At 32.6% G+C, this 14,607-nt stretch overlaps 1 protein-coding gene across 1 annotated transcript; it reads left to right on the top strand.

Annotated features, from left to right (window-relative positions):
• Positions 1-1,247: 1,247 nt before the first annotated feature.
• On the top strand, positions 1,248-5,470 carry LOC108455471 (uncharacterized). Its single transcript, XM_053018833.1, has 8 exons — positions 1,248-1,721; positions 2,147-2,539; positions 2,637-2,739; positions 3,744-3,848; positions 3,959-4,129; positions 4,566-4,736; positions 4,838-4,938; positions 5,014-5,470. The coding sequence occupies exons 1-8, from the start codon at positions 1,377-1,379 to the stop codon at positions 5,071-5,073; spliced, it is 1,449 nt and encodes a 482-aa protein (XP_052874793.1). The 5' UTR covers positions 1,248-1,376; the 3' UTR covers positions 5,074-5,470.
• Positions 5,471-14,607: the final 9,137 nt, after the last annotated feature.

Genomic DNA, 14,607 nt, shown 5'->3' with positions numbered 1-14,607 from the left:
TAAGAAATTTAGTAAATCAGTTCAAATGTTGATTTTTATCTCAATTTTCAAAATTTACCAATTCCAAGTAATTTCTAAGTGAATCAGTTGAACCCTTTTGTTCAGACCATTATATCGATCAATTCTCAGCATGTCTAATCGATCATGTTTTAATAATATCAGTCACATCATCAAATTTTGGCAGAATCTAATTATCAAGTTTAAGGATGAAAGTGGACAAAAAAGCAAATATAAAAACAAATCTAGTTACTAAATTCAAGGGTTAAAAAAATATAATATTCTATTTAAAATCTATAATTCGAGCATATTTTGTATAATTAAATAAAAAATTTGAAAAATCTAAATTAATCAATTGAATCGAAAATAAAAAAAAATTAGAATGAATTCAACTTTCAATTCGAAGCGTATAACTTGATTAGCACTGAATGGTGGTGATGATAGAGAGGTGGAGACATCGTATGGTTGAAATAAATTTGGAGGCAGATTCAGATTTTTTTTTAGAATGTGTTGTTGGGAATGAGTACAAAGGTGAGCTAATTTTGGAATGTAGCATTTTCTTCACATTTCAGTTATCATTTATGAACACAAGTTTTCCCAACTCAATTACGAAATCTAAATCTTTTTGGCAAATTTGTATCCAGCAAGTACATCAATGCCTCCACCCAACTCCAACATGACAACATCACTCACTTCCAACACAAACTTCTCCACAACATTCCCATTCATCAAACACAAACCTTGTGTTATTTTCACCGCAAAATTTGTTGTAATATAAATGTTCAAAATAAAATTTCATATTTGTTGAAAATTTATTTTTCTACTATTATTTACATCCATTAATTATATTATATATTTTTATCATCAACAAAATATTAACTTTGTGTTTGATAAATTTATTTTATTGAAATTCAAAAATTTTATATGTGTTTAATCATATTATTTTTTATTTAATATAAAATTTTAACAATTAAATTAGACAAGTGGGTAATAATGGAAATTGTTAAGTTAAATTTTTTAAAAATCACGTTTGAAATAAATTATTTCTTTTTATTATATTATTAAATGAGTGTCAAAAGCAAACTAAACTAATTAATTAAATTAAGAATCGATGGTTTGGACCATAACAATTAAAAATTTTGAATTGAGTTTAATTTAATATGGATATTTTAATTTTGATGTTATAATTTTTTTTTAAAAAAAGGAATGTCTATTTTTTATTTCTTTCTTTTTATAACATTGATGGCATCGTCCAAGTCCAACTAACCCAACGGCATAATTTATGGGCTGAGTAGCCAAACTTTTCCCGCAATATTCAAAACACCACAAATACAAAAGAAATTAAATTAAGAATAGAAAGAAATTTTCATATTCATACAATGATGCTTCTCCCATTCCAATCCATTCTTCATTTCGATTCCTTCAATCCTTCCCGCTCCGACCCTGTACCCGAATTCCCATATTCATTTCGCTGCAGGAGGACCCGGTCGCCTGCTCTTACCAAAGCTGCATTCAAGAGAAACGTAGACAACAAGAATGATAAGGGGAAGAAGCCAAATATCTGTACTGCTGACGAGCTTCACTACGTTCATGTAGACAAATCGGAATGGAAGGTGGCTCTTTGGAGATACCTTCCTTCTCCACAGGCACCAACCAGGAATCATCCATTGATGCTTTTGTCAGGCGTAGGAACCAATGCTATTGCTTACGATCTTTCCCCTGAGGTTAGCGTTTTCTTTCTTCTCATTGCATTGCATGCAACTAATATCACGAGGTTTTTTGTTTTCTTACTGAGATTATGGTTCTTAAAGCTAAGACCTTGTCTGGGTTTGTTTTTGTTTCTCTCGTTGAATTATTTCTGTTGGTGAATTAATGCAATTTCCAGGCTTCTACCCTTGATGGGTTTGTAATTTTCTAAACCTCATAGCTTTTATGGGTTTCTTTTTGTTATTAATTTTTTAGTTTTTAATTGTATTTCTCGGTGTTCTTATCTTTTCTTCCATTGGGTTGTGGTTTCGTAGCTTATGGCCTTGTGGGATTATGCTTGTTCTATTTATAGAGTTTCTTCCATTGGATTGTCATTTCTAGGCTTTTAGCTTTCTTGGGGTTCTTGTTTTTAAGTCTATTGATAATGCAAATTCATGTTCAGTCCTCGTTCGCACGCTTCATGTGCAGTCAAGGATATGATACCTGGATTCTTGAACTCAGAGGTGCTGGATTGAGTACACAAGGAATGGATTTTGGACAATATAAAGACCCTTTAGATTCTATTTCTCAGAGGAAGGATTTTTTTGGTAAGGATACAGATTATAAGAGTTTTTTAGAAACAGAAAAAAGATATGCTTTTGCCAGTCAAATTACGGATTTAATTGAAAAGCTCGTAAATATAATTGAAGAAGTTGAAAGATCATCTCCAGTACGTGCTTTTGATATGCAAAACAGCATTTCTACAGCACTAAAAGATATGCAGAAACAACTTGATCTTATTGCCAAGTATGATTGGGACTTTGACAACTACCTAGAAGAAGAAGTCCCTGCTGCGGTGAGGTGCCATCCCTTATGCGATGCATACACCAGCTGACAATTCGTAAGCCATAACAACTAACTTGAGTATTGTTAAACTAAAATTTTTATCTTAGATGGAGTACATAAAGGATAAGAGTGAACCAAAGGATGGCAAGTTACTTGCAATTGGTCATTCTATGGGCGGTATCTTGCTATATGCGATGCTATCACGATGTGGTAAGATTCTGTAAAAACTTGCTTGTTCATCTACATTTATGACCTATGTAAAACCTATTACTGCATATCCTTTTGGCTATTACCTTTTTGGTATTGCAAAATAGTTTGCTATATTAACATATAACTGCATGTTTAATTTCTCTGTTCTGTTATGATTAGAATTTATTTAGTATTTTGAAGCTAAGACCAACTTGAATTTCATTTCCTTTGGACACAGCACCGACTGAAATAGACCTGTAAACAGTTTATAATCACTTCACAGACCGGTTAAACATTTTAACAGAAAATTTATTTATAGATAAAAGAATGGAAAACTTTGGGCACAAATTATGTTGATCTAGGTACTGATAATATTGGTTAAACTCACAAAAGAAAATGCCAAGCTTGGTTCAACTATCTGATGCTTGAACTTTTTTATTTTGCTTATTGAGGCTGATCTAAGAGTTAAACTGTTGCGTTTTAATTATCACAGCTAAAGCATGTCAGCCAGGATGCTTTTGAGTCCTTAATGAGTAGAGCCAATTAATTTTGAACTCTTTAAGGCCTTAGATGGAATCAAAATCGTTGATGTATAAGTCCAAAAGAGCTCTATATGTCCCGGTAGGCTACTTGATGTTTAGTTTTATAAGCAATATAAAAGAAAAAGCTCCTTACATAGTCACAACTTCAAAAAAGAACGTTTGTCTCTCAGGCTGTGTCTCTGTCTCTCTCTCTCTTTTGATACGTGGCATTGCTAGGATCAAAACCTTAACATTGGAACAAAGAGTCTGTCCTCTACCAACTACACTGTTGTTGGCTAAAACAATCAGTAAACTTTTCATCTCTGTCTCTCTCTCTTTTGATACGTGGCATTGCTAGGATCAAAACCTGAACATTGGAACAAAGAGTCTGTCCTCTACCAACAACACCGTTGTTGGTTAAAACAATCAGTAAACTTCTCATCTTACTTCGACTTCGTATCTTGAACAATATATAGGAGTGCTAAAATGTCTTGTTTTTATAAGGTTATGAAGGAAAGGATCCTGGATTGTCAGCAGTCACTACGTTGGCATCATCGTTGGACTATATGTCTTCTAGATCGTCACTCAAACTGCTTTTACCCCTGGCAAGTGTTATTTAAGCGAAATTGCTTAAGGATTGTTTCTCTTTGAAGTGTTATTATCTGCTTGTATATAAATTGACAATAATCTGATGTTATTTCTCTTCGGTAAGTAGGCAGACCCTGCACAGGTCCTGAATGTTCCTGTTATTCCAATTGGAACATTGCTTGCTGCTGCCCATCCTTTTGCAGCTAACCCTCCCTACCTCCTGTCTTGGTTGAGTCCTCAAATTTCTGCCCCGGACATGTTGCAGCCTAAGTTGTTTGAAAAGCTTGTTACGGAAAACTTCGGTAAGAAAATATGCTTCTCCTTTGGCCTCCATCATAATGCACAAATACTAAATGTAGACCCTGGCATTGATGCTTTTAACTGTCATATTATACGAATGCTTCAAAATTCTTTAGAAGTACAACGGTACACAGAAAATTGTAGGGTCTTTCAGTTCAGAAGGCACTGTTCCATGTGTTGATGATTCCTCTGCTGTCGTTTTCATGTGCTTGTCAGCTTGTGCTGGATCCTACTTACATAATTTTGTCCTGATTTCTTTGCCCCTTTCAACCTACTGAAGTTGCTTGTTCATGTCTTTCTCGTTGATACTTCCTTGACAAGTCTAGAATAATTTAAACGAGTCTTCAAATCTCCCTTTGACCCTAGCACAGTTAGATTTTATTTACTTCCTACTTTTTTGGACCATTTCATGAATGACAATTAAAGCATAATTTACAGAGACAGTGCCTGCCAAGCTTCTCTTGCAGCTAGCAACAGCCTTTGAGGAGGGAGGATTGCGTGACAGGAGTGGGACATTCTTTTACAAGAATCATCTCAGTAAAAGCAATGTCCCTGTCTTAGCAATTGCCGGAGACCAAGATCTGATATGTCCGCCTGATGCGGTGTATGGTATGATGTAATTCATCCCTCCTGTCTAAATTGCATCTAGTTTTATTGTTCGGCTTTGCTTCGTTTTTCTCATTTAGTTTGTAATGATATCAATCGAGCAGAAACAGTGAAGCTTATTCGTGAGCCATTGGTCACATACAAAGTTTTTGGAGAACCAGGTGGTCCGCATTTTGCTCACTATGATATAGTGGGTGCCCAACGGGTAAGATTTAGTACTTTCATATTTGATGCAACATAATTAGCTTCTCCTAAATATTTACACTTCCTTTTGATGCAGGCCGTAGATCTAGTGTATCCTTGTATAATAGAATTTCTCAATCATCATGACGCAGCTTGAAGTCGTCGAGACTTCTTCATTCAAGCTTCGTTCTGTATATTTTTCCCCATGAAGGAAGGAGCCGACTTAGGAAGAATCTTGAAGCTAGTCTTGCCCTTAAAATTCTACATCAACTAGTACATATACATACATAAAAGGAGGTAAAGGATCAACACCAAGCATGTAGTTGTATTGTTGCATTAAAGTTTGTTAATATGTACAGACATTTAGAAAAAGTAGTGAATGTATATATGGTATACATATATCACTACTCTCTCTCTTAGACAACAATACTTCATCATTTGTAAATGGTTAACCATTAGAAATTTTGACTCTCACAAAACATTTGATGATCTTAAGAGAGATGTTCGACTACCATAAAGCTTATACTTCATTTTATAGAGAAAGGTTGTATTAATTGTGTCAAACTCCCAAGCTTTGATTGATTTTTGACCAAATTAATTACAAGTTTAGTCTATTGGGAATTTAATTATTGCTCAAGAACTTCCCATTTAATAAATAATAAAATAAAAAGGTAAATTTTTATCCATTTCTCTTCACTTTTTTTCCAACTAATAAGAATGCATTAACTTTTTTTTTCAGGTCCCATTAACGGATGATATATAGTAATTGGTCGTTGACTGACATGTGCGCACACATATATTTAAAAAGTTGTTTTAGAATTTCTTTTTATTTAATTAATTTCATTTTATATAATGTTCTATAATTCCTTGTTTTAAATATTGAAATATTATGAATTTTTTGAATTTTTTTAATGCAATACATTTTTATAATTTTTATATATTTTTATTTGTTTATGAAGTTTTTATATATTTTTATAATTTTAAATCTTATATAATTTTTTTACAATTTTTTATTGATTTTATATAATTGTATTATAAAAATCTTGAATTCTTTAAATTTAATAAATTGTATACATTTTAATTACATATATTTGATTTTTTATATTTTACAGATTATTTTATAAAATTTATATAATATAATAAATTTGATTTTTTATATATCTTTGTTCGGTAATATTTTAATGACCCAACAGTTGAATTTAATATTTTATTTATATAAATCATACATGTCAAATTTGAGGCAAATTAAAAAATTATTTGTTTTATGTAAAAAATATTCAGTCATTGAATACATGTTAATATACTAAGTGTAGGTTTTGATGGACGGTATTGTATTTTCCTGCGGTTAGTATAAAAATAGTAGTAGTGATAAGATCAAATACTATAGTGATATTGTAGCGTGAGACAAAAAGTAAGCTAAACACACCATACCGTCTATCCAAACCCACACTAAGTATTGTAGATCAATATGGTAGAGATATCGGATCTATTCAAAAATTTACATACATGACAAGTACAATTATATCAATAAATTCAACGGTTGAATTTTTAAAATATTTACCGTACAAAAAGATACGAAATGGTGTAAAATAAGTTTAGTTTTACACTAATGTAAGTGGATCCCTTCCTATTTTATATATACACATATTAGCTTTGAATAATTCTTAAAAGGATAAACTACAAAAATGGTCACCCAACTATACCTTTTGTTCTATTTTGGTCACTCAACTATTAATTTTTTTGATTTAGACGATAAATTTTTTAAAATTCAATATTTTAGTCACTCTATCGTTAGCTGCCATTAGTTGAGTGGTAGGAAGCTGACATGAGCTTTTTTATTGGTCTAATAATGAATTTATCCCTCTAATATTTACGCGTTCTATCAATTTGATCCTAAATATAAAAAATTCAACAAATTTAGCCCACAATGTTTGCAAAATTTGTCTTTTTAGTTCAAATTCTAAAAAATTCAATCAATTTAACCCTCAACATGAACAAAATTTTCAATTTAATTCTAATTCTAAACTTTAAAAAATATGTATATATTTTTAAAAAAAATCATTTTTAGCCCTTTATCAAGTCCCTCACCAACCATAACTATTACCTTTCTTGACATGGCTACCACAATTATTTTGACAGTGATAACACTGAATACAGGGGTGAATCCATGTAGAGGCCTAGGGGAGCCATGGTCCCCCAAAGTTTAATTTTTTTTCAATTTAGTCCTTTGTAAATATACTATAGTCCTTCCAAAAATATAAATAAGCCCCTAAGTTTAAGATTTTGTAATTTCCCCTTTGTATATATTATAGCCCTCCTAAAAATATAAGTAACTCCTCCAATATTTTTATAGTACTAAAAATAATATTTAAAAATTATTATTGATAAAAAAAGGAAAATCTTCTTAAAAAGCTAAATTACTCATAATGACTTTTGAAGTATATTTTGTTAAATAATAATAAATTAATGTTTATTTAATATTTTACATAAAATAATAATATCTTATAATTAGTATAATATATATAAAAGAAAAGAAAAGATGAAGAGACTTTTTCATCTTTCTTCTTCATATTGGTGCCTTGCAAGAAAAGAAAAAATTCTTCATCATTTTTCCTCCAAATTTTAAGTATATTTGTAACACCTTAAACCCGGCCTAGAAGTTTAAACCAGATCCCGGGGGTCACATTGATCACCGAAGTGATCGTAGAAAAATTTTATAAAATATATTGTCTCGATTCCATTACAACATTTTAAAGTTGAACAAACTGAAAACAATTAAACGTTAGCTTTCAATCAGAAAAGTTATAAATAAAATGTACGATTGAAAATTTAAAACCAAACTTGTACCATAGTTTTTATAAATCCCTACATATCTAAACAGTAAATCAAAATGAAAACTGAAAAGACAACTGATAAATTATTTTCAACTGAGACTATCCAAGACCCCTGCTCACCGAGTCCAGTGTCAGAGTTTCAGAAACGTACCTGCAAGGGGAAACACTAAGGGGGTGAGCTACGTGAACTCAATGTGAGTTTGAATCGAGGCTAAGAACAAAATTATGGAATTTAATTCAATAACGCAACAGACTTACAGATATTCACAGAGACAAAAAGTAAACTGGAATGTAACACCCCGTACCCGAGTCCGCTGCCGGAGTCGGACACGAGGGGTTAACGGCTTAAACCATTCACTTTCGCAGTCCATTTTAAAAATTTTCCAGGCAGTTGGCTAACTGCGTCACTGTCACTTTAAAAATCATATCTTGAGTTCCAAAACTCGAAACCCAGTTTCGTAATTTTTCCCTGAAACTAGACTCATATATGCATCTACAGATTTTTTTCAGAATTTTTGGTTTGGCCAATCAATACCAGATTTTTCTTAAAGTTTCCCCTGTTTCACTGTTTGACTAATCTGACCACTCTTCGCTACAAATCAAATTTTTCATTGTACAGAATTCATAATGTGTTCTATTTGATTCCATTTGAAACTAGACTCATTAAGGAGTCTAAGCATATAAATCTTATCTTATAACCATGTTTGTACAAATTATAATGATTTTCCAAAACAGAACAGGGATTTTGAGTCATTCCGACACTATCCCGCACAACTTTAAATATCTCTTTATAGGAAATTTCTTTGCTTCCACGGTCTCTTTTATAAGAAACTAGACCAACTAAGCTTTGATTATATATTTTATTCAGCCTATAATTCCACACCAACAATTTATAGTGATTTTCTAAAATCACATTACTCACATTGTCCAAGCAAATTATTACAATTTGCTCTTAAATTTCCAAGTCCAAACACTTATGAACTTACCATTTGGGTTTAAGACATATCATGGCCACATCATATCTTATTAAATCAACTCATTATGTCCTATTATGATTGAATTTACTCAACGTTTAATCACTTAAAACTTACCTCGAAAGTGGTCGACGACTAGATATCCACGGCTATTCATTTACTTCCTCTTTTCCCTTATCCGACTTTGATCCTCTAGGCTCTTGAGCTAAATCAAACAATTCACTTCCCAATCAAACACAATCACACGGCATCCATATACATTTAGAACCATTCTTAACATATTTACTACTCAAGCATGTAACTTAACAACTTAACCATTAGTTGTCGAACCACAAACAAAACATATTCATACGTCAATATCTCAAACCTTGCCATAACAACCAATATGCAAGATATCACATATACATAACTTAGCTTATGAGAACATATGTATTACATCATAAACACATCTTTTACCAATTACCTCACTTAAGCCAAATTTTTATAATCAACCACAAAGAAAAATATACCACAAATCACACTTCCAAAATGAGCTACCTCCGTGGCTGATTATACTTCATCATTAACATATCTCATTTTCGAATCATATAATCAACATTTGTTCAAGACATCAAACCTCTTTAATTTCGGCTATTACTAATATAAACATTCACAAATCATATTCTTAGGAAGACCGATTTCTTTCCATAACACACTCATCATCAATACATAGATGAAACAATCAAAATCCCTTCCTTTATACCCTAGCCGAATGCTCCAATCATCCATCAAAATTACAAATTTTAGCATGGGCTAAGTAAGAACCATGATTATTTACCTAAAACAAGTTAAAAATTTCACCATTTGACATAATATACTAACCTTCTTAATGACTCAAGTGACCAAAAATTCTTCCCTTCCTTTGTTTCTTCTATTCGGCCATGTTGAACAACCAAGAAAGAATTTTGTTTCTCCTCCCTTTCTCTAGTCACGGCAATGGGGGAACATGGATGAGACAACTTTGTTCTCATCACCCTCCCATCCATTTCTTTATTACAAACCCTTTGTTTTATTCTTTCTCCCATAACACACTAACACAACATGTTTCCAACATGTTTCACCCCATAACATTTTGTCCATCCTCATGCTCATGGCCGGCCACTACATATTAGGGGGGAAAATTGACATGCAAGTCCTCCCTTTTGACTACATGCACTATTAGATCCTTGTAGATTAGCCTATCACATTTCAAAAGTGTCACACAAGTCCTTTTGACTAAATTCACATGCAATTTACTAAATCGAAGCTTAAAATTTTCGCACATTCATATTCACATATTTTAGACCATAAATATCACATCCAAATAATTTGGTGACTCGGTTTAGCGGTCCCGAAACCGCTTTCCAACTAGGGTCACTTTAGGGCTGTCACATGGAACTAATGTCCCAACAAAACATAACAACTCAAACATACTAAGTCACTCACAGTCAACAGATTACAGTTAGATGGTCTTGCACCCAGAACTTTCAAACAGATGCATATGAAATACAGTCAAGTAATAAAACCCACCCATCCAGCCAACACACCTCTCCGTCCCTCGGTTACACCTCATAAAAGCTTATTAAGCTCATCCAACTGAAACACACCACATGGGACCTCAAAAGGCCCATCCAACCCTACACACCATGTTTGTGGACTAAGCCACTTAGGTATCAATACGCAGCAGAAATGACGTATATGCAATACAGTGCAATACGGTAATCAGCTGTACAGTCATGATGTAGTTTAAACTACCAGTTCTGATAATGGTACGCAGTAAAGCTGATGTACTGCGGTACAATAAGGAAAACTGCTGTACAAATAAGCTTGCAGTTAAAATGACAGATCAGAATAGAATCAATCTTCCTTTTCTTCACAACCAATCTAAAATACTTTATGCAAGTGCATGAATGCATTCGATCCCACAGAAACAATAAACACATCAATCGACAATCAGACAGAAGCAGATATGCACACACACCTAACAGATTAGATTCAGAATCAAACATCTCACATAAAAATCACAGAAAACACATAAGCCGAAGCCCAAAATAGAATTCTTAGCCACCCTGTCTAAAGATCAACCAAAGCTGAAACACACAGACACATTCTCAGATAAAAAACACACACAAAACCAAAATAAGTGACTTAGAGCCACACGGCCATGTGGAAAAACCTAGGCCATGTGAGGGTTAAAACGTCTATGTGGAGGGAGGCACACGCCCTTGTGAAACAGGGACACGGCCGTATGAACAAGCTGTGTAACACACTGTCCAAAATGTGCTAAAATATGGTACAGGGCAGACACAGGCGTATGAGGGTCTCACACGCCCGTGTGCCCACCAAACACGGCCGTGTATCCAAAACACACGCCTGTGTAGGATCCCTAAATTCCCAAATTAGCCACACGGCCGTATGGCACCAAATCACTGAATCCCTAATTCCCAATCACATACGCCCATGTACCCAAGGGACACGGCCATGTGGAAATCGACAAAAATCCCCAAACCGGCCATACGGCCGTATGGCATCAAATTTTCACGGAAACCCTAATTCTATGGCCGTGTGAACTAGCACACACCCGTGTGGCCACAAAAGCACACACAATCAGCCTGAAAATCAAGTTTTACGATCATATGTCACTTCAAAAACCAACCATAACGCACTACATTTCAGAAAATTACAAACAACACGAGCCTAACTTGCCCAACTACCAAACTCACAAAAAGATCATCGAATTCCATAACAAATCAACAATTTTGCAAATAAAAATAAAAGAGTTTCCATTCCCACACCTGATTCGTGATCAGAAACGTCCAAAACTCGACTCGACGACCAGGAAATCAAAACCTCTTTGAAAACCCACATGTAAGATCCTTTTTCAAAGGAAAATAAAGAAAAAGCAAAAGAAAAGAAAACGAAGAACATCCAGAAACCCAACAAAAATAATAAAAATAACTAAAAAGTAATAATAATAGTTTTATAAATTAACTTAAAACAAACCTGCTACTTAACAAAATAAAATAAAATAAAATGTTTCTCCAAAATACACACACAAGACTCGAACGCAAAACCCAGAGGTTCACTAACACTCACTCAACCACCATATCAGCAGGCCCATTCTAACACTTAAACACGCGAGTAAACACAATAGCACACCCTACTCTTTGACCCTAACCACAAAACTTAAAACTTCTAACCCCAAAAATTTAGGGTGTTACAGTTTTTCTTCTAACTTTTCATAGGTTTTGAATCTTTGAAGCTTGTTTTACATATATGTACAAATAGTTTTATTTTATCAAGTGTATTAAAAGTTGCACTTAAAGGTTATTGATAGAAACTTATAAAATTAAGTGAAATATGTATGTTTTTTTGGAGGAAAATGATTAGGAGACGGTTTCTAACTTGTTAGAAGTGTAAAAATGAAATAAAAATAGCTAGATAATGTTATAGTAAGTTTCGGCCAAAGTGAAGGGGAGGAAGAGAACATTGGTCACTTTGTTTAAAATTATGTCAAATGATAGGTTGTGAAGCAGTGAGCATTCTGGTTGAAAATGGAATAAAAAATGGTTAACTGAATCGAAAGTTATGTGAACTACAAATAAGGAAACTTAAGTTGTCAACTTGATAAACCATGTATATTCAAATTTGTCATTAGTGTTGATTTACTATATCTAGCTATATTATTTTTATTTTTATGAATTTTGAATGGTTTAATTAGTATTTAAAAGATAATGTTTCAATTGAAATCTATGATTTCAATTATAAAATTAGTAAATTTTTAATTTTAAGTTGAATTTGAATATTATGATTTCAAGTGGTTGAACAAGCACAATTATGAGTTTGTTTGATTAAAAATAAAAATTTTATATTATGCGATTTATGATTTGAATATGAAATGAGAATGATATGAAAATGGAAATGGAAATGGATGTTATAATCATTTTACTTTTTATAATTTTATAAAATAAAATTTTAGGACAATTGCAAAAATGAATAAGGTAAAGACGATTGATACTTCTTTTAAGAGGAAAAGTAGTGATAATTGTGATGCGAGTCAACCAGTGAACAATGAAGATTCTCCAACTATCGAAGTTAATACTTCTAAATGCTCAAGATTTGAAAGTGAAGATCATCCAAATCTTTCTTTTGATATTAATAATCTAGAGAGGAATTTAGGATTATGTCCTTAAATATGTGAATATCTTGTTAATTAATGAGATGAAGTCAATCGAGCATATTTAAAAATAGGGTCATATCAAATACATTTGTCTGAGTACCCACTTTCTAGTGACAAGTATCCCCGAAGATTTCAGTCTTTTTGGTTTTGCAAATTTCTTCGGTTGGAATATCCCTACTAAAGATGCAACATATTTTTTCTCATGCTATATTTTCTCAAAACATATTGTTCTTCATGGAATGGATGCATTCACTGTTAAAAGGTTTTAATAATTGGAAAAAGAGTTAATGATGGAAATAAATGTGCTTAATGTTGGCCAAGATCCACGCTCTCCACATAATAACACTGAGAAAAGTTGTCAAGATTTGTTAAATTAATCTCAGCACATTGGAAAGGTTATTAATGCACAAAGTTTAGATAAAAAAAGAAGGTAGCTACTTACGAGTCAAGACTTCAATTGATGTTGTTTGATGGTTAACTTAGCAAGAATGTGCTTTTAGGGGTCATGATGAAACCTTTAATTCAAGAAATCAAGGTAATTTTCTTGAATTGGTTACATTGTTAGCTTCCTATAATGATAAATTTTCCAAAGTTATTTTGGAAAATACTCCAAGAAATGCTAAATATACTTCTCATATGAACCAAAAGGAGATTTTACATATTATTGCAAATAAAGTGCGTCATAAGATTCGTGAAGACATTAGAGATTCTAAATTTTGTATCATTATTGATGAGGCACTTGATGAATCTAAAAGGGAGAAAATAACTATTGCTTTGAGATATGTTGATCAGGAAAGATTTATAAAATATAATTTCTTTGATCTTGTACATGTGCAAGATAGTACAACAATAACTTTGAAAGAGGAAATATGTGTTATTCTTTCTCGACATTGTCTTGATGTTTAAAATATTCGAGGTCAAGGATATAATGGTGCTAACAACATACGGGGTGTATGGAACGATTTGCAAGCATTGTTTTTAAATGATTGTCCCTATGCATATTATGTTTATTGCTTGGCGCATCAACTCTAGTTGGCATTACTTGTTGCTTCTCGAGAGGTAATTCCTATTCATAATTTTTTTCTCTAATTTGAACTTTATTGTTTATAATTAGTGCCGCTTGCAAATTCCATGATCAATTACAAGTTGCCCAAGCAATTGAAATTGCAAATATGTTGGCAATTGATGAACTTGAAACTGGTAAAGGACTTAACCAAGTTGGCACTATGAAACGAGTTGGAGAAACTCATTAGAGTTCTCATTTTAGTTCTATTTGTAGCTTGAAAAGGATGTTTGATACTACTTGTTCTGTTCTAGAAAATATTATTAAAAGTGGCTCTAATTATTCTATCTGCGGAGGTGCAGCTATAACATATAAGAAGATTACATCTTTTGATTTTGTTTTTATCTTACATCTAGTGAAAGAGATAATGGGTGTAACGCCCCAATTTTTGGGAATGCTGTGAATGTTGGCATAGGTTTAATTATGTTAGTGGGCCTCTAGAAGGCCCAAGCTTAAGATAGAACCCGGTAATTTTAGTTAATTTTTGTTTCATAAGAAAAAGGGGGTGAAATTATGAAATAGAACCTATGTGAAAATGTTTGAAAATGTTATAGGCTAAATTGAAGTGGCCAAATAAATAGGAGTGCAAAATAGAAGGATTTGCATGACAAACCTCCCATTT

The sequence above is a fragment of the Gossypium arboreum genome, chromosome 9 (genome assembly GCF_025698485.1).
Source record: "Gossypium arboreum isolate Shixiya-1 chromosome 9, ASM2569848v2, whole genome shotgun sequence".
NCBI classification, from domain to species: domain Eukaryota; kingdom Viridiplantae; phylum Streptophyta; class Magnoliopsida; order Malvales; family Malvaceae; genus Gossypium; species Gossypium arboreum.
Note: the sequence above shows the minus strand (reverse complement) of the source record. Positions and strands in the feature narration are given on the sequence as shown.